Source organism: Giraffa tippelskirchi, chromosome 6 (assembly GCF_054371585.1).
Source record: "Giraffa tippelskirchi isolate mGirTip1 chromosome 6, T2T-mGirTip1v1.2.pri, whole genome shotgun sequence".
NCBI lineage: Eukaryota > Metazoa > Chordata > Mammalia > Artiodactyla > Giraffidae > Giraffa > Giraffa tippelskirchi.
In genome coordinates, this window is record NC_137280.1 from 134,749,106 (window position 1) to 134,775,845 (window position 26,740).

General features: G+C 39.8%; 1 protein-coding gene and 1 long non-coding RNA gene across 12 annotated transcripts in view; one reads left to right on the forward strand and one right to left on the reverse strand.

Moving 5' to 3' along the window:
• The first annotated feature begins 65 nt into the window (after window positions 1-65).
• LOC145508696 (uncharacterized) lies at window positions 66-26,712 on the forward strand. 2 transcript variants are annotated; one of them, XR_014055538.1, is made up of 3 exons: window positions 66-300; window positions 723-829; window positions 24,612-26,712. It is a non-coding gene; the product is annotated as an uncharacterized LOC145508696 (long non-coding RNA). The 2 variants fall into 2 exon arrangements; XR_014055539.1 differs by lacking the exon at window positions 24,612-26,712 and adding an exon at window positions 4,325-5,043 and having other exon boundaries at window positions 723-4,180.
• The window catches only part of DCTN4 (dynactin subunit 4), a 143,554-nt gene continuing 124,099 nt past the window's right edge, over window positions 7,286-26,740 (reverse strand). For 8 of the 10 annotated variants that reach the window (XM_081495864.1, XM_081495861.1, XM_081495869.1 and 5 more), the window contains 8 exons: window positions 25,386-25,459; window positions 25,053-25,165; window positions 24,641-24,750; window positions 20,538-20,611; window positions 17,796-17,850; window positions 16,639-16,746; window positions 12,352-12,449; window positions 7,286-9,862 (listed from right to left, as the gene is read on the reverse strand). In XM_081495864.1, coding sequence (XP_081351990.1) covers window positions 9,649-9,862; window positions 12,352-12,449; window positions 16,639-16,746; window positions 17,796-17,850; window positions 20,538-20,611; window positions 24,641-24,750; window positions 25,053-25,165; window positions 25,386-25,459 — 846 coding nt within the window. In that variant the 3' untranslated portion in view covers window positions 7,286-9,648. Of the gene's footprint in view, window positions 9,863-12,351; window positions 12,450-16,638; window positions 16,747-17,795; window positions 17,851-20,537; window positions 20,612-24,640; window positions 24,751-25,052; window positions 25,166-25,385; window positions 25,460-25,845; window positions 25,867-26,740 lie in introns of all 10 variants that reach the window. The other 2 variants (XM_081495859.1, XM_081495863.1) reach the window with 1 other exon arrangement.

A 26,740-nucleotide genomic window follows, 5' to 3' on the forward strand; every position in this document is an offset into this window, starting at 1 on the left:
CACAATCCCATCAGGCACCGCGGCTGCCTCGCGGCACGTCGACGTCTTATTTACGCGTCTTGCGCGCCCTTGAGGGCGGCACCTTGTGTAATGGCATCGCTTGCTTGGAATTTAACAATTGGCCTTCAGGTACTTCCTTCCAGGGGTGACAGCCAGGAATGAAGAGTCACAAGTTCAACTGGTTTATTTAAAAATTGAGTGAAAGAATAAAGGAACTGTAATGACCGAAGGCCTGGAATTAAAACAGCGTCGACCCCAATGAGCGCTTATTATGCCAAAAAGTGGGGGAAACGTCTTGCGGTAACTATCTCATTTAATTCCCACAATAAGCCCGCTATAGGGTTGCCAGATTTAGCAAAAACCCGGAGCGTCTAGTAAAATGAATTTCAGATAAACAACTAAAGTTATTTTAGTATAAATTTGTTCCAAACATGCTTACAGTAAATAATGACTCGTTTTTCTGAAAGTGAAATTTAGGAGGATGGCCTGTACTTTTCTGGCAATCACTGCCCTCTAGGCAAGTATGACTGTACCTTGTTTATAGAAGGAGACCGAGGTTTAGAGAGATTAACTTGCTTCTGGTAGTGTAGCTAAAAAATGGTGAAGCCACAAATCCAAAGACTTTTTTCCAATTTCTTAAATGAAAAGCCTTATGGATCAACGCATGTATTGTTAAATCATTTTTGGAAAAACTATCCTTTTGGGTTTGACTTCTCTTTCAGATGGTGATTGCAGCCATGAAATTAAAAGATGCTTACTCCTTGGAAGGAAAGTTATGACCAACCTAGACAGCATATGAAAAAGCAGGGACATTACTTTGTCAACAAAGGTACGTCTAGTCAAGGCTATGGTTTTTCCAGTAGTCATGTATAGATGTGTGAGTTGGACTATAAAGAAAGCTGAGTGCCGAAGAATTGATGCTTTTGAACTGTGGTGTTGGAGAAGACTAGTCCCTTGGACTGCAAGGAGATCCAACCAGTCCATCCTAAAGGAGATCAGTCCTGGGTGTTCATTGGAAGGACTGATGTTGAAGCTGAAACTCCAATACTTTGGCCACCTGATATGAAGAGCTGACTCATTTGAAAAGACCCCGATGCTGGGAAAGATTGAGGGAAGGAGGAGAAGGGGATGAGGGGATGAGAGAGGATTAGATGGTTGGATGGCATCACCGACTCAATGGATATGAGTTTGTGTAAACTCCAGGAGTTGGTGATGGACAGGGAGGCCTGGCGTGCTGCGGTTCATGGGGTCACAAAGAGTCGGACACTACTGAGCGACTGAACTGAACTGAACTTGGCATATTGTATTTGAAATTCATCCATATTGTTACATGTACCAGTGATTTGTACCTTTTTATTGCCGAGAATTTCACTGTATGGATATATTTGGGGTTAAACCACACACACATCTGCGAATTAATGGACATTTGAGTTATCCAGATTTCAGTAAATACAAATTAAGGCATTATAAATATTCACATACAGGTTGTTGTATAGACATAGGTTTTCATTTTGCATGTGAATTGGGATTGCTTGATCATATGGTCTATTTTTTCCTGTATAGGAAAGTGCTTGAGTTTATCTGAGCTTCACACATTTGTGATTTTTTTGTCCTTCATTGTATTTTGAAAATTCTTAAGTTATTTCTTTAAATATTCTGCCCAGTTTCTTCTCTGTCTGGGACGCCAAATGACATATTAGACTATATGATATCATCCCATAGACCTTGAGGGCTTCCCTGGTAGCTCAGACAGTAAAGAATCTGCCTGTAAAGCAGGAGACCTGGGTTCAATCCCTGGATTGGAGACAGCCCCTGGAGAAGGGAATGACAGCCCCCTCCAGTATTCTTGCCAGATAATCCCATGAACAGAGGAGCCTGGCGGGCTACAGTCCATGGGCTCACAGAGTCAGGCATGACTGAGCAACTATTATATATTATTATTCATAGACCTTGAGTACTGTTTTCTTTTTGGGAGTTTCAGTTTGGATAATTTCTGTTGACCTGTTTCCAAGTTTCCTGATTATTTCCTCAGGTATGATAAGGTGTTCTGATGAGCCCAGAGAAGATATTCCTCATCTCTGATCCTGTGGTTTTCATTTCAGTTTGTCCCTTTCTTATAGTTTCTGTTTGCTGAAAATGTATATTATCCCGATTTTCAACTAGATCTTCAACAGGTTAATCAGAGTTAAGTCCCTGACCAATAATTCCAATATCTAGGTTGTATGTGAATATAGTCTTATTGTTTTGTCTATCACAAATGGGTTGATTTTTTTCTTGCTTGTCTATCTCAAAATTTTTATTGAATGCCAGTTGTTACTTATAAATCAGTAGAGACTGAAGTCTATAGTATTAATGTCTGGAAATAAGCAAGTCTCTTATTCTGCCAGGCCATTTGTGTGGGGTTTGGTCAATCTAGGCAGGAACTGGGCTAGGTTTGGGCTTTGTTGTTGCTATGCTTGCCTTTAGTGTACCACAGATTTCATATCACTAATGTTATTTTGTCTTTTGGTTGGGACTGTAGAATTTTTCTCAAGTGTTCATACTTCATCCTTAGCTTTCAGCTGTTGTGCATACCTGCACCATAACGACAGGTCTCTATGCCCTTTGCTCATGCCCCCAGCAACTGCTTGCTGGGTTGGTAGAGATGTCAGGGTTCTTTGTTCTAATTCAGCCTCAGTCTTTAGTAAGTTCTTTGTGCCCAGACCTTGGGAATGAGTGTCTTCTCAGCATTCTTGTCCCTCTTCTCTGTGGCAGCCAAACCCCAACTTGTATCTGTGGTTGGTTTTGAGGGGGAGTATCCTGCCCCTCTTGCATTGGCAGGAGGCCTTTAATGGTACTGGTATAAAATCTTGGGGCTCAGGATTGAATCCTGTCCCTCCCAAGAGTAGAGGTTTTTTCTTACCTTGGCCCAGCAGCAGTGGGTCTTTACCTGTGCCCTATGTAAACAGGGTTTTCTGCTCCCCCATTTCCCCAGTGGCTTATGCCTTTTTGCTCCTAATGAGGGAAGGAACTAGGCAAGGAGAGGCAAGGTTTCATGACTTTCCTATGCCTCCTTCCTTTGCATGCCTCCAAACCCAGGGAGGCTCTACAGAGGTCCAGCACCCCCACTCCTCCCAAGTCTTTCTCGTGAACACGGGGTGGAGTTTTTGGAAAGAGCTGGTCCGTGCATGCAAGGTCCCTCAATATCTCAGACTCCCATGGGTTCTATACTGTCATGTTAGCTTCCGTTTGGTGTTTAGCAATTCTTTAATATTTTAGTCGATTTTCTCTTATCTGTGTATATGGTGGTCAACACTTCTCCCATGCTCCGCTAGAGGTGAGCAAGTATACATCCAGTCTCTCCTTGGAGGGGTTTGTCCATCCTTGAAATTCAGGCTAGTTGACTGCCCTGCCACATCGGCCATCTGACAGACCCAATAAAACGCATGATTTTGTCATCCAGTTTTCTGTTTGAGTCAGGGTGATACTCTTTCCAGAGATCTACATCACTGCCATAAATAGAACTTCCGAGTCTCTTTTTACTTAATATATTTTAAGAGGAACATTTTTAAAATCACTTCAGTAAATGTTAAATCATATCACATGTGTAGATGTAGCCTTAAGAACAAATACAATGAAAATGAACCAGTACTTTTCAGTAACCTACTGTTGTCTGCCAAAGGCTGAGCCAGAAGCCCATGTTTAAAAGTGTTCCAAAGGACTTCCCAGGGGGCACAGTGGGTAAGAATCTGCAAGTCAGTGTAAAGAACATGGGTTCCATCCTTTGTCCGGGAAGATTCCACATGCTGCAAAGCTGAGTGCCACAACTCCTGAAATCTGTGTGCTCTAGAGACCTCAACAAAGAGTAGCCCCCACTCTCCAAAACTAGAGAAAGCCCTGGAGCACCAATCAAGACCCAGCACAGCCATGAATAAATAAAATTATATATATACATATAACAGTGTTATGTAAAAGAACTGATAAAACATAAAAGAACCTTTGATGTAACAGAAAGATGGGTGGGGAGGGGAGCAGGGCATGAAAATGAAACAACTTTTTGATTGTTTGATTCCATGTTATTTAATGTTACTTTTGCTTCATTGTCTTGTGTAGGCAGTTTATACTGTGAAATGAATTTCACTATAGATGTCCCTGACCACTAGAACCACTAGAACGGAGAAGGTGATGGCACCCCACTCCAGTACTCTTGCCTGGAAAATCCCATAGATGAAGGAGCCTGGTGGGCTGCAGTCCATGGGGTCGCTAAGAGTTGGAAACGACTAAGCGACTTCACTTTCACTTTTCACTTTCATGCATTGGAGAAGGAAATGGCAACCCACTCCAGTGTTCTTGCCTGGAGAATCCCAGGGACGGGGGAGCCTGGTGGGCTGCCGTCTCTGGGGTCGCACAGAGTCGGACACGACTGAAGCGACTTAGCAGCAGCAGCAACAGACCACTAGAAAATGGGGATAAATAAAGGTTGACCCTTGAACAACACAGGTTTGAACTGCATGGGTCCACTTATACACACTCCCTGCCCCCGTCCAATAAACACATACTACAGTACTACACAATCTGCAACTTGGTTAAATCCATGGATACAGAACCTTGGATACAGAGGCCAACTATAAAATTACACACAGGTTTTTACCCCAGTGTCAGTGTCCTTAACCCCTGCGCTGTGCACTGTTCAAGGATCAACTATATTGCAGTTGAGCAAGTGACTTAGCTCTTGAGTTTTTTAATTTACTCCAGACTACCCTCTGACTGGAATATACTGGGTTGGTCCAAAAGTTTGTTTGAGTTTTTCCTTAACAACTTATGGGAAAACCCTAATGAACTTTTTGGTCAATCCAGTAGAAGAAACATAACAAAAGGGCCTGGATTTGGCTCTGCAAGGGTGTGCAATACAGCAAAGGAGTGGTACACATACAAAACCCAGTATTAGGAAGCGGTAAATGCCCTGGAAAGGTTAGGTGCTAACGATTAAGACCACATCTAAATGGGATGAAGAGAGAGGTGAGACCAGGAAATTAACTCTGGAGAAGGCGCAGCGAGGAAAAAGGATTCTAGGCAGAGATGACATCAGCACAAGAGAGCTCAAAGCAAGTAAGATATTTGGCTTGTGACAAAAAAAAAAAAAGCATATATATGTGATACATACTATATATATATAAAAGATACATATTATATATATATATATTTTAAAGATAAAAGGTCAACAGCTACATAAACAAGAAAAAGGCAGATGGTATTATTTAACAAATACTAGTTGCCTGCTACTTGCCAGGCATTGCTCTATGCTCTGCAGATATATGTTAAAAAAAGAGAAACACTATGGAGCTTATGTTCTAGTACGATGAAATCAATAAAGTATATAGTGCTGGATGGTGATTAGTGCTATTGGGGAAAAAAAGCAGCAAAGAAGGGGGATATGTGTCTATTAGTGGAGGGCAGTTTACATGATTACCTAGAGAGGTCATGGAAAGCCCGAGGAGGAAGCAATTAAACATAGATCTGTCTGGCAGGGGGTTGGGTCGTACAGAATGTCTAGGAGAAGAGTTCTCCAGGCAGAGGGAACAGCCAGTGCAAAGACCCTGAGAAGGTGCCTCCTGGGGTGACTCAGAAACAGGAGACCCCTGTGGCTGGGATGCAGTGAGCACAGGGATGTACTTGATGAATTCAGGGACGCAGGGGGAGCAGTGGGGTTCAGTTCTTATAGGTCCTCCTAAGTTATTGTAAGGACTTTGTTTTGCTCTTGAGCAAACTAAGAAGCCTAAGGATTTTAAGCAGCAAAATGACTCTGGCTGCTATGCTGAGAACTGACTAAAGAGTGGGGCAGGGACCAGGATGGCTTCAAGATCAATTTAGACCTTATCGGATTAATCATCTAGGGGTCTCTGTAGATGACTCTGATTTAGCCCAGGATAGTAACACTGGAGAGGCTGTGGAGTGGTCACAGTTTGAAGACAGAACTGAAAGGGGTTGTTGCTGACTTACCGGATGTGGCACGTAAGAGTCGTCACCGGTGATGTGTGATGTGGTGAGCAACTGAAGGTATACAACTGCCATCTGCTCATTCGCTTCAGTCATGTCTGACTCTTTGTGACCCCATGTACTGTAGCTTGCCAATCTCCTCTGTCCATGGGATTTCCCTGGCAAGAATACTGGAGTGGGTTGCCATTTCCTCCTCCAGGGGATCTTCCCCACCCAGGGATTGAATCGGTGTCTCCTACTGTGCAGGGAGATTCTTTACCACTGAGCCACCTACTGAAAGACATGTAGTTAGGGATGAATCTGCTGGAGAGGCAGATGCGGTGACAGAAAATCCAGACTGTGGTTTTGGACTTTAATAGACTAGAGTTGGTATGTAAACTTGGGAATGGCTTGAAAAATGGGTGAGATCACTAACAGTGAGTATAGAAATAAGACCTGGTATATGCTCCAAGGTTAGGAAGATGGGATAGAACTAGCAAAGGATACAGAAGCAAAGTTGCCAGAAGGGTACAAGGAAAACCAAGAGAGAGAGCTGTGTTCTAGAAACCAAGTGAACTAATTCTTTCAAGCAGGGAGGCATCCACTGGTAGATGCTACCCAAGTACTAAAGAGGTAAGAACTGAGAACTGACTATTGTATTTAACGGTGTGGACTGTTGGGGACCTTCACAAGGACTGTTTTGGTGATGTGGTGGTGGTGGCAGCCTAAGTGGAATAGGTTCAGATGAAAATGGGAGGAGGAATTGGGAAGGTAAAGCTGGGAGCTTTGCTGAAAAGGGAATAGAAAAATGGAGTGGTGACTGAAGAGGGGTGTTAGGTCAATTTTTTTAAAGATAAATCACAGCATGCCAATGGAAATGATGCAAGAGGGGGTGGGAGAAACTGCTGAAGTGCATTCCTTGACTAGGTAAGAAGGTGAGACTGACTGCAGTAAGTGGTGGCACTGGCTTTAGACAAGAGGAACATGAACAATTCACTACAATAAAAGAAGGGAAAAGTTGAGTACAAATGAAAGTGGATGAGTGGCTACTTGTACATTTAAAAGTATCTTTGCAAGCAATGATCCAGGAGAAAAGTTGGTAGAGTCCTAACAATGTAACATTTGCACAACTGTTCCGAGATAGGGAGCTCAAGCAACATCTATTTATATAATGTTACAGTGAACTAAGTTGAGGTTTTACCTTAGTTCATTTTAAGAAATGAAAAGGGAGCATGCCCCACTGACTCTCATGCTAACTGCTGACTCCACCCTCCCCAAGCCCTGGCATGCTACTCCAATCTGCCATCATGAAACCAAACAAAAGACACACTCAAGCTTTGTCTGCTTTATTTCACTACATGAAGTTAAGCAATAAGGCAAAACAGTAACCTGTCATTCATAAAGACCAAGGAGTGCCTCTCATTCCCAAAATGGACCAAAAAGGATATTTCTTTACAAATATGCATGACATTTAGCTCATTAAGTCTATAAACAGTCTGAACAAGAGAAAACTCTGGTGGGCCAATCAAATCACAAATTCAGATTAAGTTCCCCAAACTGCAGTTTCTAGTGCTAATGACATCTAATTTGCTTGCTGTGGTACACACTCACCGTACTTTAAAAATCTTGCACCTGATCTAATATAAAAAACGAACAAATAGAACTCCAAATTCACCAGCTGCAGATATTGACCCATTTCTACTAACACACAGATTACCAGCTTGTACTGAAAACTATCTAGAGGAAACATTAAATCAATAGCTCTGTTATTCTGCAAGTTAATTTGGCTTCTGAGGAAAAAATTCTATGATCAAAAGTGTTTTTGTGTTTCTGTGTCACATGGGGGTGATGAGACCCGTTACTTCAACATTGTTATTTCTGGGAACAAACACCAGCTATATGCCATAAATGCGCAACAGTGTGTAGTCTGTGCAAACATGTAAACACAGGACGTTATTCTCTACCTTAAGGCTCATCTCCTCCACTGGCGTCATGGCAGGCTGTAGCAGGTAGTGAAACAGAAATTAATTTGACACTTTTTACAGTCACAAAAACTTAAACTATTTCTATAGTTTGCAAATTTGTCATTATACAACACGCTGCCCCAACTCCTAAGAGGCTAAGCCTTATTACTGTCATAATATTAGAGATATGAGTTCTTTTTTTCTTACACTGCAGCATATATATTACTCTGCGGAATATTGTTTCATAATATTGGTTTGATCTTAAGAGTACTATTTAGTGTCTTTCAAAGGTTTCCTAAATATTTCTACCTTCCAAGGGGAGCTGAAAAGTTACTGTGTCCTATATTTTAAATTGCTATATACATTTTTTTTTTAAACTAAAGGCTTGAACTTAGAAACAAAACCAGGGTATAAACAGGAAGTTTCTCTTTCCCCCACAAGTCTGTTGGCCATTTGCTAACAATACATTTATGGAAATGTGGTGCAGCTGGTGGTCTACTTTGTCAAGTCACATTTTAGAAAACATCACAGAAATTAAGGTTGGCAGCCAACTCCAGGATACCAAGTGAAAACAGCATGTGTGTTGTTAGGCAAGTATTCTGGGCTGCTTGTTGAACTATTTTATGGTTTATGATCAAAATGGTCTTATTTGACAAACCATACGATAAAAGTCATAAACTCAGGATGGAGGGAGGTTTTTTCTTAATATCCAGTTCTGGATTCAAGAAATTGCAAATGTTACTTTCCTCTTCAATCACTGGAAAGAACATAGTTCAGATCATGATAAACATCTAACCTTTAAGATATTTTCTGCATTCCAGAAATGAACTTGCCCACCAAGTTTTCTTTGGGCTCTTTCCAGGTCCCAAATACTCAAAAACTTACTGAGTTAAAGAGGCAGAGAAGAGAAGGGGTAGGGAGTAAGACATACAAAGCATGCCTCCCTGTGGCAGCATCAATCCCTGGATATCGTGGCAACAGTTAAAATGAATAGAATTTGCCACCCCAGTGACATGACATGCAATTGCTTCCTTCTCAAATTTTCCCTAGGAGAAAAAGTTCCATATTCTGCTGGGAAAAAATTTTTAAGAGCAACTAATACGTAAGTATCCTACATTCACTTAAAGAGGTCAAATGAAGTGCCTTAACTATTTCACAGGTCTTTCCAATCATCGCAAAACTAAAGACAACGTGACAATTCTATTTTCCTGTCAAATGGAAGGGAGCCAGGAGGCAAGGGAAGGGATATATATTTAGAGTGCTAGACTATATCCAGTGGAATGCAAAAAGCCGTTGGTACAACACTGAGACCAGTGCCAGGTCATCAATAGCAGGTTTAACTTTCAGTTATTTTATGTTTTCATCTGTGAGACTGATCCTTTATGACATCAGGTCGGGAGATAGTATGGACCGTTTCTCAAGTGGTCAATTGAATGCCACTCCAAGGAACAGCCACCCCCTTTCTTGGGATGGAACTATGCTGTTGTGAGTCAACGTGCAGGGGTTCAGTGAGGGAGACACAGACTTACAGGTGTGAACAGAGAAAGCCAGAGGTACAGCGGTCGCTGTGTTCCTAACGCCTTGCCTATGCGCCCACCCTCCTAGGAACAGGACTCAGTAGTGCATGGTACATCATTATAAACAAGGTCTAACAAAGCAGCGGCTTCCACATTTTAACGCGGGTTCGTGGTGATACTGTCCTTTGGGATCTGCCCGCCAGTGGAACATTTTAAGGAAGAAGCGGGCCCAAGCTGAGTTCCACATGCTGGGTGAGCCAGATGACTTCTGTGCCCTGGTCAGTTTCTTCGATGGGGCGGATGGGAGTGGCCAGGTTTTTAAAATCGTGCTTCATCTTAAAGCACACGGTCACTTCGCCCTCCTCACGTTGTGGGGTCACTTTGATGAAAATACCCACTTTGTTGGCCTTTCTGAAGGCTATAATGCTATGGAAGGAAATAAGCACAGCATTAGGCAGGTCACAGGTCAGCCAAGCCAGTTAGACTCACAGTCATTTTATGGCCCACAGGAAATCTCCGATGACAAGATATGACCAGAATCCCGTTTGTCAACAATGAAGAGTTTCTTCAGCAAAATGCCCATCTCCTTATTTTATTACAAAAGTAAAATACAGTATAAAACTTAAGATAGGAAAAAGTAAACCTTCTTATTTTCCTCTTCAGTACACAGAGAAAAACTGTCAACAGTTTGGCTCTTAACCTACTAAATATTTTTCCATGCGCTTACACTTTTATGCTTTTTTAACCAATATAAAAGGGACACCCTCTTCTGTAACAAGCTTTTTTCCCAATGTTTATCACAAACACCTGTCCATATTGGTATATATAGATCTTCTCCATTTTACTTAATGGGTGCATAGCAACCATAATTTGTTTACCCTGATTTCCTGTTACAAACATATCTTCACATTAACTTTTATAAACATGTGGTAATATTTCTACAGGATACAGACTGATGCTAACTCAGAGCTTTAAAGAATTTCTGGAATATCATAAATCAGTGTCTTGTAAATAGCCTCTGTGAATTAGGAATTTTTAGAATAGAAAAAAAATCTCTAGTTGAAGTTTCCATCTCAGTTTTCTGATACGCACTTGAAGTTTGTGTTTAAACAGTTTAGCTTCAAAAGTAGAAAACAATGAAATAAACAGAACTTGATCTACTATCCAAATGATACTCAACTACCCTAAGAAAAGTTACTGAAATTAAATATTTACATATTATCCACTATTATGTACTATTAATTTCCAGATATCTGGAAGTCCTATAAAGTACAATAATGTGAACTATGATTAAGTGTTATACTAGCACAACCATTTTGAACTAAATCTTTTATTTATATTAGGTTCATTTAAAAAATTCAATAAAAATAGTAAAAAAAAAAAAAAAAAAGTCTTTCTAGCCTTAATTTCCCAGGCAACCAATGATGCCTGGGAAGCTTTAAAAAAAAAATTCAGATTCTTGGTGCCTACCTAGATCTGCTAAAGAGAAGCTGTGGTGACTGGTACTCTATTACTGAATAAAAAAAAAATTAAAACATCCAACCTGGTGCTTTCTGAAGTTAACCCAAGTGTTGCGATCTCTATACTAACCTCACCTTTGCCATCACTTGGTTTTTCTAATTTGTCCCATGTTATTATATCTCTCCAGTATTTTGCTAAGGAAGCTTTTAATCATTCTGTTAAAAAGCCTTTAAATATACCCTTATACCAGTGTACTAAATGCTATTGCTTTTCAGCTCAAAGCACATTCTTTGTTTTTTTTAATTGATTTGCTTGGCCGCACCACACACCTTGTGGGATCTTAGTTCCCCAAACAGGGATGGAACCTGGGCCCCCTGAAGTGGAGGTGTGGAGTTCTAACCACTGGACTGCCAGGGAATTCCCTAAGCCCACTTTGTGTATCTTGCCTTGTGACACAGGATTCTGCTAACCACACTCCTGCTTTTAGGCTGGCCCCCTGTCAGGCTCCCTTCAGGGTCTCTAACAGAGACCGGTGGCCTGTGGGAAGAAGGGGCTGCTCCTCCGGGTGAGCCTCCTGTCTCCGTGCAGCTCCAGCGGGCAGCACTCCAGCAATGCATCTTCACTCAGGAAGTGGCACATCCAGGTGCAGTTTTCCAACTGCATAACCAGCATCAGCATGCCACCCCTCTTCTGCCAGCCTGCCATGCCAGCACCAGGCAGGCAGTGTCCCCTCCCTCCCCCATTTCCCAGAGGTCTGAGTTGCAGCTCCACAGGGCTCCTCCTTCCTTCAAGCTTCTAAATTCTCATCATTGTAACCATTTCTCTTTATTCTCTTAGCCCTAGGCATGGTAACTGCTTCACTGACTTGCCATCTCTGGAATATTTCAGATTTCTTTTTAAAGTTACCCAGTTAATAAGTCTTCATATTAAATTCTCTCTTTCAAATAACAGATGTGATTTCTGTTTTTTAGACTGAAAGCTAACCAAAGTATTCCTCATCTGGGAAAGGTTTGGCTTTTACTTCTGTTAATAACTGAGAAGTATTAGGTATGAGAGAGTAAAATCTATTAATCACTCAAAGAGGGAAAGGTGGCGAGGCAGTCGACAAATCCAACAATAAATCTCTGGGGACAGAGTACTGTACCCTGTACACAACCATTAACAATCACGCACCTGAAAATTTACCATGGGAAACATAGGTTAAAAAAACTGTGCTTACAGAATGATCCTAATTATGGAAATGTTATTGGTGTTTATCTCTGGTGGTGAGATTTTATTTTCTTCTTCATATATATCATATAATATATCTTCATATATATCAGGTTAATAAATAGGAAGAAAAAATTACTTAAATTCAGGTAAGAAAACAGATCTATCAGTGGGCCTCCTGTAAACCAGCCAACTGTGGTGTGTGGGTGGGTGGGTGGGGGGCAAGTCACAGAAAGACCACTCACTCAGGATCGTCCTGAAAGTCCTGGGGTTCTGCCAACTCGTCATACTCTGCTGCTGCATCCTTGCCGGCTAAAACGAGCTCTTTGGGAGGCACCGCCACCTGCAGAGCAGCACAGAGAGGCTGGCCTCAGAAGGGGTCAGCGCCCTGCACCACTCATCCCACAGACACAGACATACAGAAGGAGGCAGCAAGCGTCAACATATAACATTCCTTCACTTACAAAAAGTTTAAAAACATACTGTTTAGGAATACAGACATTTATGATAAAAGATTAGAACAAAGCAATTTAAGGGAATGAAAAAGTCAAGAAAGTGCTTAGTTCATTGGGGTTGCCACGGGTAATTCAAGTGGGAGGACATGCGGGCTTCAATTGTGCCTTCAATGTTTTATTTCTTAAGGGGCTGGTGGAACATGGGTGTTTGTATATTGTTCTCTATACTCTGTGGTATAAAAAAAGAAAAACAAAAAGGAGAAACACATAAAACATATAAAGGAGAAAAACACATACAGAAGAAACTTAAAACTTCCAACAACACAAGAGAAGACTCTACACGTGGACATCACCAGATGCTCAATACTGACGTCAGACTGATTATATTCTTTGCACCCAAAGATGGAGAAGCTCTATACAGTCAGCAAAAACAAGACCGGGAGCTGACTGTGGCTCAGATCATGAACTCCTTATTGCAAAATCCAGGCGTAAATTGGTGAAAGTAGGGAAAACCACTAGACCATTCAGGTATGACCTAATGATTATACAGTGGAAGTGACAGATTCAAGGAATTAGATCTGATAGACAGAGTGCTTGAAGAACTATGGACGGAGGTTCATGACGTACAGGAGGCAGTGATCAAGACAATCCCCAAGAAAAAGAAATGCAAAAAGGCAAAATGGTTGTCTGAGGACGCCTTACAAATAGCTGAGAAAAGATAAGCTAAAGGCAAAAGAGAAAAGGGAAGATATAGAATAGCAAGGATAAGAAAGCCTTCCTCAGTGATCAATGGAAAGAAATAGAGGAAAACAACAGAATGGGAAAGACTAGAGATCTCTTCAAGAAAATCAGAGATACCAAAGTAACATTTCATGCAAAGATGAGTACAATAAAGGACAGAAATGGTATGGACCTGACAGAAGCAGAAGAGATTAAGAAGAGGTGGCAAGAATACACAGAAGAACTATACAAAAAAGAATCTTAATGACCCAGATAACCACGATGTTGTGATCACTCACCTAGAGGCAGACATCCTGGAATGTGAAGTCAAGTGGGCCTTAGGAAGCATCACTACAAACAAAGCTAGTGGAGGTGATGGAATTCCAGCTGAGCTATTTCAAATCCTAAAAGATGATGCTGTTAAAGTGCTGCACTCAATACACCACAAATTTGGAAAACTCAGCAGTGGCCACAGGACTAGAAAAGGTCAGTTTTCATTCCAATCCCAAAGAATGTTCAAACTACCGCACAACTGTACTCACACGCTAGCAAAGTAATGCTCAAAATTCTCCAAGCCAGGCTTCAACAGTACGTGAACCATGAACTTCCAAATGTTCAAGCTGGATTTAGAAAAGGCAGAGGAACGAGAGATCAAACTGTCATAATCCACTGGATCATAGAAAAAGCAAGAAAGTTCCAGAAAAACATCTATTTCTGCTTTATTGACTATGCCAAAGCCTTTGACTGTGTGGATCACCACAAACTGTGAAAAATTCTTCAAGAGATGGTAATACCAGACCACCTTACCTGCCTCCTGAGAAATCTGCATGCAGGTCAAGAAGCAACAGTTAGAACCAGACATGGAACAACAGACAGGTTCCAAATTGGGAAAGGAGTTCATCAGTCAAGGGTGTATTGTCACCCTGCTTATTTAACTTCTCTGCAGAGTACATCATGCAAAATGCCGGGCTGGATGAAGCACAACCTGGAATCAAGACTGCTGGGAGAAATATCAATAACCTCAGATACGCAGGTGACACCACCTTTATGGCAGAAAGTGAAAAAGAACTAAAGAGCCTCTTGATGAGAATGAAAGAGGAGAGTGAAAAAACTGGCTTAAAACTCAACATATAAAAAACAAAGATCATGGTATCTGGTCCCATCACTTCATGGCAAATAGATGGGGAAATAGTGACATATTTTATTTTTGGGGGCTCCAAAATCACTGCAGATGGTGACTGCAGTCATGAAATAAAAAGATTCTAGCTCCTTGGAAGAAAAGGTCTGACAAACCTAGACAGTATGTTAAAAAGCAGAGACATTACTTTGCTGACAAAGGTCCGTCTAGTCACAGCTATGGTTTTTCCAGCAGTCATGTATGGATGTGAGAGTTGGACCATAAAGAAGGCTGAGGGCTGAAGAATTGATGCTTTTGAGCTGTGGTGTTGGAGAAGACTCTTGAGAGTCCCTTGGACTGCAAGGAGATCAAACCAGTCCATCCTAAAGGAAATCAGTCCTGAATATTCTATTGATAGGACTGATGCTGAAATTCCAATACTTTGGCTACCTGATGCAAAGAACTGACTCCTTGGAAACAACCCTGATGCTGGGAAAGATCGAAGGCGGGAGGAGAAGGGGACAACAGAGGGTGAGATGGTTGGATGGCATCACCAACTCGCTGGACATGAGTTTGAGCAAGCCCCATGAGTTAGTGATGGACAGGAAAGCATGGCATCCTGCAGTCCATGGGGTCGCAAAGAGTGGGACATGACTGAGACTAAACTGAACTGAAAGGAGAAACAGTGGTTCCAACATATTTTCTGAAATGGGAATATTGGCTATGTTTATTGTCATGAAAAACAGTTAAGTATTCTTCAGACTTAGCCTTTGGTTGTAACTAGGCTTCAATTTTGCTATGTTAGAGGTTAACAGGTGACAGTGTTAATAACATTTCTAATTATGGAAATAAATGTGGCTGGGGAGCTGAAAAAGAGAAAAGCAGCAAATTCATAAGCTGGGTATATTTATCAGGCACTTATTTCTATCTGGATAGAGACACTGGATAGACAGCTCATTAGTGTTATTTCAAAAAGGAGCAAGGACAGATGAGTGTCATCTCTCTTTGGAAGTGATGCTGGGAAACGATATCATTAAAAAGCAGAAGGAAAAATAAACAGATAAATCCTCTACTAATAAGCATAACTCGAATAACAGCTAATTAAAGATATAGGCATCCTTTCTGCTGATTTGTTATGAATATCATGCTCAATTATGAGTCAATAAAATGGTCTATTACAAAGGAAAGTTCTTGTTCTAAAATTTCAAATACTAGATGAATCATGAAATAAAATGTAGAAAGGTCTCATTTCATTCATTCAAGTAACAGTGAGAGTCACAGTCACCTATTTTAATATTCAGTGCCACGTACACTCTATGTAGGGCTTCCTAGGTGGCGCTAGTGGTAAAGAACGCGCCTGCCAATGCTGGAGACATGAGACGCGGGTTCAATCCCTGGGTCGGCAAGATCCCCTGGAGGAGGGCATGACAACCCACTCCAGTACTGTTGCCTGGAGAATCCCAAGGATAGAGGAGCCTGGCGGACTATGGTCCACAGGGTTGCAAAGAGTTGGACATGACTGAGGTGACTTAGCATCCACGCACACATGCACACTCTATGTAAGCAGAGGGCATCTAGCTGAGGCACATCAGCTTTTAAAAGGAAATGTCATTTCCTTTGCATCTTGAAGAATGAGTATGCCTCAGGCAGAAAGAGAGGTATGGGCATGTCTGTCAGAAGAGTGGGATGGGAAGGAAGAATTCTAGGTAAAATGAGTAGCATATGTAATTCTCCAGGAGCGTTAGAGTTGATGACCCATTGGATCTGCTTGGATCTCAACCATTAATGTGCATGATCTAGAGAACGGTAGATTTAGTCGTTTTAGGGAAGATCATCATGGAAGAAAAGAGATGAGGATATTAAGGAGCTCTTAAGCTATGCCAAGGAATTTAGTTTATTCCAATGTCAGAGGGACACCAAACAAGCAGCCTGCCATGATCAAAGCTAAATCTTAGAAAGATCATCCTAACGGCAAGACAGAAGATGGGCTGGAGTGGAAGTGGGGGTGAACTAAAAACAGGAGTTAGAAAGTTACTGTCATAGTCCATGTGAGAAATGATGAAACCCCCAAAAAGGGCAGTGGCAGTGTGCCTGTGGATAAAGTAGAAAACTCTAGAGGTGAAATCAAAAGAACCTGAAGACTGGATGTGAAAATGAGAGTGTGGAGTCCTTTAAAGCAGGTCAAATGAGGCCACTCCAGAAAAGTCAGGGTCACTCAGAATGAAGCAAAACACTCCTACCTTAGCAGTGCTGTTGATATTATCAGGGTCCCCCTCCTCGCACTCCAAAAGAGTCACGTGGGTGAGGTTCTCCACTGGATTCGTGAGAGTCAGGAGGACCTGGCTCTCCTGGGGAAAAGGAAAGGTATCTTTCAGACATGCTCCACTGCTGCCACCTAGGTCCACCTTCTTTCATGATTATCACAAAATCATCACCCCATGCGCCCCCGCCTCCCACCATCACTCTTGAGCACCCCACCTATATCTCTACCTCACTGCATTCTTAAATGCTCATCAACTCCTATATTACTTCTACACTATATACTCTCTAGAGTTGCTATTTCACTGAGGAAATGGATCAGATTCCATAAAAAGGGCCAGTTACTAGATCCAGAAATTCTGAGAAATATACATTATCTAAGTGATTGTTTAAAGTTTATAACTCTTACCCTACCCAGGTTATCACTAGGACTTAGAAGAAGGAAGCCCTCATAAATAAAATATAGGAGCCACAGGCCAGCCAGATGTATTAATTTTTTTTTCACAGCAAAAAAAAAAAAAAGGGCATATCAAGACTATAGAAGACTTTTAAGATTTCTTGAACTTTTTTGGTATGTTCTTTAGATTAGCAAAAAAAAAAATCTTTGAAATGAATAGGGACTATAAAAGTGCCTTTATTGCTGTAGAACATTCTGTAATTTGTTGGGAGGCATGTGTGGGAGTTAAGGACTCAAAGAACAGAGGTGCTGCAGTAACGAAGAAATCTATGACAACACACACACACACACACACAGAGATGGTGGAGAAACACACACACACACATACACACACTGATGGTGGAGAATCATACACACACGGTGTACACACAAACACACACACACACACGAGGAGAGCTGAAGCTGCCTATGGGGTCTAACATCTCCTTTTTTACCAGCCATGATTCTACCACCATGTAATGTGCACCCTGCTCCTTCTGCATATATTTCAAAGATGCTATGATCAAGAACCCTAGCTTAAGGACATTTAAAATCTCAGTCCCTTTATTATTTCAAACTTTCTTCTTTTCTATCTCTTGCTCATTGAATCCCGTGTCAAATACGCACAGCCACCACATACACTAAGCACACATCTTCGATCAGTTAACTCTTTCTCTTCTCGTTAATATACATGGTACTAACCTTCATGTAGCGAAGGTTGGGAATTGACATGATTCTCACTTCTGGGATATAATTGCTATAAGTGAATAAAAAAATGCATTAATGTTCACTGCAATCTCTTAAAATTGTTACTTTTTTTTTTTAAAGCTAGTGCAGCAAAGAAATGATTTCTTCATGTTAATTAGAACATGTCAGAGAAAATTTTCAAGATTCTTCCTATCACTACAATAAGAATTTAAGACATGAAATCAAAACGGTAATGAGTTCTTTCTGAAATCTCACATGTACCTCTATATATCCATGTATCATGGCAGATTTCTCCCTTATGTATTTATTAGATATGTCTTTTGAGATTTTTATTAATTCATTTCTGTAAATCTATATGGCAACTGGTGATAAGATCCAACACTGATTTAATAATACATTGCAAGGGTACAAAAACACTACCACATACTTACCAAACACTTTTACATAGCATTTACTATGTGCCAGGCAATATTTGAAGTTTGTTACAAATATTAATTCATGTAATCCTCATTGCAACTGCATTAAACAGGTATTACTATTATCCCCATTATAAAGATGAAGACACTAGACTTAGGAGAAGCAGCCTGCTGGAAGTGAGCAGCCTGCTAGGAGCAGCCAGGATTCAAACCTAGGCAGTCTGGCTGCAGGGTCTTACTCTTAACCACTCTGTATGCTACCTCCCTGAATAAGACAATAGAATATTATACTTACGTGTGCCTGTTCTGCGCTCAAAACCACTGGGGTTCAAATTCCAGCTTAGTATTTATATACTAAGATATTCCTTTGTAAAGAGCAGGGCAAGATATTTAGCTGTTTGTGTCTTGGTTTCTTCAATCATAAAATGAGAACATTGAAAGTTCCTTTTTATTGTGAAGAATAAGTTAAATAGTATGTACAGAAAGTGCTTGGAACAAAGCACGCATAAATGTTATCATGCAAATATTAACTGAAGATAAAATCTATTGCAGAAACACTTCAAGAGGGTATGTGTAGGATGGCATCTTAGTATTAGTATTTTAACTTCAGACTAGGTGTTTTTCATGATGGTCATCATGATTACCTGAGTAATTTGATACAAAATTCAAGAGCCCCACTACCAAAGATTTGGATTTAGCTGGTTTGTGGCCAGAATATATGTATTAAGATTCCTTGGTGACTCTGCCATGATGCCAGAAAAAAAAAACACACACACTTCTTCCCCAAAGAACTCTTAAGAAACTGATGTGAAGCACATCCTGCCATTCAGGATTTCTGCAAGGAGTGTAATTCTTAATTAGGAAAGGAGTTTGTACCACATGTCACTTCTGTAGTCCTAATCAGTCATGCATTAAATAACAGTAGTTAGGAAAACAGAACATACTGTATGGGGATTTACAGTTACAAAGCATTTGCGAACATAATAGCTCATTTGATCCTTCTTAACAACCACAAGAGGATGGCAGAACTGGTGTTATGCCCATTTCAGAGATGAGGAAAATCAGTTTAGACAAATTCTGTGACAGAACCCATATCTGGCCCTCCTAGTTCCTTCCTCCTAAGTCACCAGACCAGCACTTATCTGCCATTTGACTGCCAATGATTTCTTTTTAATTATTGTATAATACTCTACATGCATGTATCTCAATTTAATCAACTATTTCTTTGTTAATGGTTAATCAATTTGACATTAAAACTGTTTCCAGCTTTCTACCATTAAAATGTTACAACACACATCTTTTAAAAATGTATCTTTATATATTACCGGTCTTTATATATTGCTTTTGTTTCTATAGAATAGATTCCTGAGATAGTTATTACCAGGTTAAAATGTGTGTGTCATTTTGTCTTAATATTCCAAGTCACTCTCCAGAAAGACTCTAGCAATTCACTCTACCAACAATATGTACAAGTATGTTTACCCACATTCCCATGAGCACTCAGAACTAATATTTAAAATTTTCCTATCAAGTCTCAGCATCTCTCCATATATTTACCAGCCATTTGGAATTTCTATTGTGTGAGCTACATATTCAAATCCTTTGCCCCACCTCATCTCCCCATCCCACCCATTCCAGGGATATTCAAATTTTATTTTTCATGGAGTAGCAAATATTCTTTCTTACTCGACTGTCTCAGGACTTTGTTGTCAATCTTGTTTTTTACAACTCATATTTTTCTTTCAAAGTCAAAGCTGGCTATTTTCCTTACTAGCTTCTGGGCTTCCTGCCTTACTTAGGAAGGGCTCGCTCACCCTAAAGTCAAGACAATAATTTCCTAATTATTCTTTTTGATAGATGATTTTCATACACAAAATTCCCTTCTACTGACAAGTCCCAGTGAGTCAACATGAATTTAATTATTTTCATCCCATGCAACAAAGCACTATCAGAACATAGTTCAATAATAGTGTTACGGGATATTCTTCCATCTGCTATACTTATATTTTTTTACTTTATTTTTTAAAGAGATCATTCCCAAACTTAGGTACTTTATCATTTGTAATGAATGACTCTCAACCAACACCATACCACATTGCCAGAGACCATACTATTACATGTCCCTGATATAAACACCTTGGATTCTGTGTCTGTAGACTTGCCTTAAACTTCCAGTTATGTATTTCAAAACCAAAACAAGAACAGAATAGCAAGATTATTCTGATGTAGCTTCTCTCTTCTTTTTTAAGCCAAGGGTAAGCACATTTCATAGTGGGGGAAAAAAAAACAGTAACCTAAAACACCAATCCCAAATACTCACACAGCAACCATCTGGATTTTGAATTTGATAGATGTTGGATTAAATTCTGGCTTGCTCAGATTATGTTCACATTTCTAAAAAGAAAAAATATATATAATATGTATCAGAGGAAAGCAAGAATATAATCTGCTGATCCACACAGCTGCTAAATTCAGAAGCACAGCGTTTAATACAGTTTGATTTCATCTTGCTGCAAGATCACATATGTTTTAAAACAGTGTATATTACTGATAACCAAAATATAGGAAAGATGAAGTTTTGGACTTCTGGAAATAAGCAACCACACTATCAAATATTATAACCCTTAGTGCTTCAAATTGAAATAGTAACTAAAACATACTTTAAGAAAATTTTTTATTTTTAAATTTATTTTTGGCTATGCTGGGTCTTCACTGCCATGCACAGGCTTTCTCTAGTTGTGGTTAGAGGGATTCTCATTGTGGTGAGTTCTCTTGTTGCAGAGTACAGGCTTTCAGAGAAGTCAATGGCACCCCACTCCAGTACTCTTGCCGGGAAAATCCCACGGACGGAGCAGTCTGGTAGGCTGCAGTCCACGGGGCTGCACAGAGTCGGACACGTCTGAGCAACTTCACTTTCACTTTTCACTTTCATGCATTGGAGAAGGAAATGGCAACCCACTCCAGTATTCTTGCCTGGAGAATCACAGGGACAGAGGAGCCTGGTGGGCTGCTGTCTATGGGGTCGCACAGAGTCGGACACAACTGAAGCAACCTAGCAGCAGCAGCACAGGCTCTATGTTCGCGGGCCTCAGTAGTTGCAGCTCGAGGGCTTAGTTGCTCCACATCATGCAGGATCTTCCCGGATCAGAGGTCGAACCCGTGTCCCCTGCATTGGCAGGTGGACTCTTAACCACTGAACCACCAGTGAAGTCCCTAACACATACTTCTAATTAAGTGTGAACAATGTGAATTTTGCTGAGTTTTCCTCTTTTCCTGTTTTCTTTTCTTTTTGGCTGTGGCTTGCAGTGGCATGCGGGATCTTCCCCAATCAGGGATCGAACCCATATCCCCTGCAGTGAAAGCATGGTGTCCTAACCACTGGACTGTCAGGGAAGTCCCTTCTTTGTTTTATGTTATTTTTATCAGTCCTTTTTAATTTCCTCTCTACTAGTCTAAAAAGATACGGATTCTTGGTTTAAGCGAACTAAATACCACACTGACTGTAGGAGGTAGGTGTAGGTACTGTAAATATTGTCTGTATTTCACAGATGATGAAAATGGGGCACGGGAAAGGTAAATAATCTGTGCAAACATCACAGAGCCAGTAAGACCTGGAACTGGGATTTAAATCCAAGTGCTGTGATTCCAGCTCTCATACTTTAGAATAAACAATTACTTGCTTACTATCTTGAATAGGCTCCACCTATATCCAGTTAAAAATTGTTTTAACCCTAGAAGAAAAAGAACAGTATAAAGATACCAGTTACTGATCCTACTGCTCCTCTCAAAGCCAACCAGTTTCTCATGTACAGCTGATGAGCATAAAAAGTATACACTTACATCATCTTTCTTTTTCACAGTAACACAAAAGAGAACATTTCATATTCTGCCTCTTTCACCAAATCTATCTTGGAAATTATATACCAACACACACAGAGGTATCTCTGTGTCCTATTTAATAATTCTGTAACTTATTTAACCAGACCCAAATTTATAAATGCTTCTACAATTTTGCTACTACAAATAACACAGCAATGAGTAATCTTGTATGCAAATCACTTCCCACATGCATAAATATATCTGTAGGATAATTTCCCAAAAGTCCATTTGTTATTTTGATGGATATTGCCAAATTGCTAACTTCTGCCAATCTGATGATTATGAAATGGTTTCTCAGTTTTAATGTACACTTCCTGATTACTGTACATGTGTGAGTATCTCTCCTCTTTACTGGAAACTGGGATTCCCTCTGCCATAACTGGCACATTAGTATCTACTTGTCAATTTTATAATAGGGTATTATCTTTTCTTTACTGATTTGTTATACTTCTTCACATATTCTGGATACTAATTCTATGTTAATTACATACTTTACAAATTACTCTTCTCAGTCTATGATCTATCTTTTGATTTCTTTATGGGTTTTCCTTGGAATGGGGGTATAAATTTTAATGTGTCAAATATGTAATTTTATCCTTTATGGTTTATCTTACTTATGGACTGCTGCTGCTAAGTCGCTTCAGTTGTGTCCGACTCTGTGCGACCCCATAGACGGCAGCCCACCAGGCTCCCCCGTCCCTGGCATTCTCCAGGCAAGAACATTGGAGTGGGTTGCCATTTCCTTCTCCAATGCATGAAAGTGAAAAGTGAAAGGGAAGTCGCTCACTCGTGCCCGACTCTTAGCGACCCCATGGACTTCAGCCTACCAGGCTCCTCTGTCCATGGGATTTTCCAGGCAAGAGTACTGGAGTGGGGTGCCATTGCCTTCTCCAACTTATGGACTACTTACTCCCTTAACCAGAAGCCATAAAGAATATTCTCCCATAGTTCCTTCTAGAAGTACTGCTCTTCATATTTACTCTTTAAAGTTTTCAAGGTTCTTAAAATTGACTTCTATGTAGCGTGTAAGTTAGAGGCCCCATTTTTTTTTTTTTTTCCATAGAATCATTTGAGATGATTTCACAGGCTATTCTTTCCCCAGTGACTTGAAAGGCCATTATTTGGTAAAATCAAGTTTCCTGACACGCATACATCTATTTCTGCTTTCTCTATTCTGTTTTAACAGTCTATACATCTAACATAAACAAATATTTTTTATATGTGTGTGTGTATATATATTCCCTCTTTTCTACATAAAAAGTTATGTGCCTGCTATACACCATTTTTTTGCATTTATAAATACATCCCATGTTTACGACATTGTTTCTTATAGATCTGCAGTACTCATTGGGTGGATGTATCCTAATCTCTATATATTTTGGTTTGTATTTGTAGAGGTGTATCTCCAGGAAGGTTGATGGGTCAATACAATATTGACTTTTTGCCTGATGGATCTGTCCATTTCTGAGAGACAGGTGTTGAAGTCTCCAACTATGATGGTGGATTAATCTATTTCTCCTTATAGCTTTATCAGATTTTGCCTCACATGGTTTGACATGCGATTGTTGGGCAAATGTACATTAAGAATGGTTATATCTTCTTGGAGAACTGACCTCTTTATCATTATGTAATATCCTTCTTTAGCCCTGGTAACTGTCCTTACTTTGGAGTCTGCTCTGTCTGAAATGAGTATGGTTACTCTTGCTTTCTTTTGATTAGTATTAGCATGGTATATTTTCTTCTTTCCTCTGGCCCCTTCCTTCCTCTATCTCTCCCTTCTTTCTTTCTATGCTTTGTTTGAATCAGGAATTAAGTTTATACACTGTATTTGTTTGGTTGACAGGCCTATGTCTCTTCTAATCTAATGCTGTGTTATTTGATAATAGGAGCTATTAGTCACATGTCATTATTTAAATGAATTTCGTCTTAGAAAGACTCAGGACCCACAGTTGCACTACCATATTTCAAGTCCTCAGTAGGCTACATGTGACTTGTAGCTAACATGCTGGACTGTACAGATAAGGAAGATTTCCATCACCACAGAAAGTTCTGTTGGATGGTATTGATCTAAAATGTTTCCTTTCTCTTTTTTGGGTATTTTTTCTTTTACAGTATTTCTTTTATTACTGAAGAGACTCTGATGTTTCATAGATTCCTGGAGCCTGGATTTGCTTATTTTTCTTCTTTCTTTGCTTTTCTTTTAAATTGATTTTTAAAAATCAGTCCTTTTTGTTTCTTCCCTACTCTCCTAAAAGCTTTATATTCTTTCAGTATTCTTTTAGGGGTTAGCAGTATGAACTTAACCTTCAGATACCCCAGTTTTCACATTTGTAAAATAAGGCTAACAACAGTACTTACCTTACTGAGTTAGGGGCTTTAAGCTTATCTTGAAAGCTTTAAAACAGTGCCTGCACACTGGAACATTCTCTATAAACATTTTCTAGTTACTACTTTCCAGAGGCTTTGATACTGACCAGATTCCAACTGCATTTATTTTTGCTTTTCTCTTACACAGATGACAACTCTACAGAGAGGAATACTTACTCGGCAGCGCAGGGACCGTTTGATCAGAAGATGCTTATGACGAGGATAGAGCTGTGAAGCACAGACTGGCTGGAAGTCAGGCTGTAGGAGGCGCTGCTGAAGGGTGGTCACTAGCATGAAAGGCAGAAACCACGCTTAGTTTAAGTGACTTGCTCAAAATCAGATGCATATGTGATAACTACACAAAATGACACTGCCTTTGTGACTAGCACTCTTCAAAAAAAAATATGGAAATTTGACAGACATTTCTTCAAATGATTACCTCTATCTTATTTTCTGCATGATTCATTTTAGTACTAACAACTACACCATTAAAAATCTCAAATCAAAAATAAAAATCACAAGGCATAGAAGTAACAAAAACAAAATTAGATGTAAAACAGAAACAAAGTAGAATCATGTATAAAATTACCCTCTGTTAAATTTACTGGTCTCGTATAATAGTCTTCAGGTAGCGGTTCCACTTCATCTACAGCCTGAGCTGGCTCAATCTTGATCTCCTTCTGGTCCTCTCCTTCTTTAAGGCTAAAAGATAAAAGCAGTCATTTCTCAAGGGTCCACCTAAAAGTCCACGATATCACTAACTGAAGTACTCCTCTATTGTAGAATATTCTTTCTGGCTAGGTTTTTCCTAAGTATGAGCATCTTCTTCCCTACTGGCAACTGTTACTTTGAAACCACACTCCTTCAATATTCATTTTGATACCAGCTTTTTCCCTCAAAGCCATTTAATGTCCAAACTTACGAAAGTCCAGCAAGGGTACTGATGGTTGTACCAGCTCGTGGTCGCTGAAGCCTGGTTCCAAGACCGTATTTGTCCTAAACAGAGGCAAGAAATTTCTCTTAGAAATTCTATTTTTATATATGTTATGTATCAAAATAAAGAATTTGGGGAGGGACAGCATGAGAAGCTCAGGGAAATAAGCAAAAAAAAAAAGCTAATTTAATAAATGCTTCTTGAGAGTAAGTGTAGCCCCACATCATCTTATTCTTAAAATGGCAACAAAAGCACCAAACATGGAGATTGAAACTACATTAATACAGTGAAAATGAGCAAAATGTGATTTTTAATCTAAAAAGTATCTAAGCAATGGCTTAGACCAGAAAACTATGTGAAGTATCTAAGACACATGATGAATGTCTTCTTGGAACACCAGTGATCATCTGCTAACTTTAGGGTCAGCAAGAATCATAAAAGAACTTACCACTACATGAATAGTATGTTGCTGTAGGCCCCAAAATAGCAGCAGGTTGCAACAGAGACAAAAAAATGCAGGATAAGATAGAAGCAAACTCATATAGCAGGCAGGTCATAGGGAAAAGTTGGAAGAGTAACACATCTAATTCAAATTCCTCCCTAAATACACTACTACATATGCTGATTATACCATTGGATTGTTCAAAAAATTCACTGAGACACCATAAAAGTCTCTGGCAAATGAGGATGCTTTGCAAGTTGTAATGTTTTATTAAATTCTAAAAGACATTTTTATATGACTCTTACCAATTCTTAGGGTTTTAACGGCTTAACTAATTCTCAGGCAGAAGCAGTACAAGAATTTATTCAACCATTACAAGTCTCATTCCCTTCAGTGTAAAACAGGAATATACCACCTACTACACAGGACTGTTGTGGATTAAAAGCAGTAATATGTATAAAGAACTCAGCACTGAGTTTGATACATCACCACCATTCAAGAAACATTATTTATTAAATGCCAACCTGCTTGGCTCCAAGCAAACACACAAAAAATAAATTATTCTGGGAGCAAATAAAACTTGGGGGGACAACAGCAAAAGCTTCAAACCCTAATTTCTCATTTCTAATTGGTAGTTTACAAACTAGTAGAGAATAACTTTGATCAATAATTTGTATCAAAATTACACCTGCATATATTACTACTTATTTAACCACAAAAAAGCTCAGTATAAAAGTCAGTATTTTTCACAATGGAGAAATATTGGAAGGTGCCAAAAAATTATGATAACTAAAGCCCAGAAATCACTACTACCAGGATGCCAAAAGTGGGTGGACTACATGTGTAACATGAATAAAATCTACCATTTGTTCATATTCTTCTGAATTTCTGTAATATACAA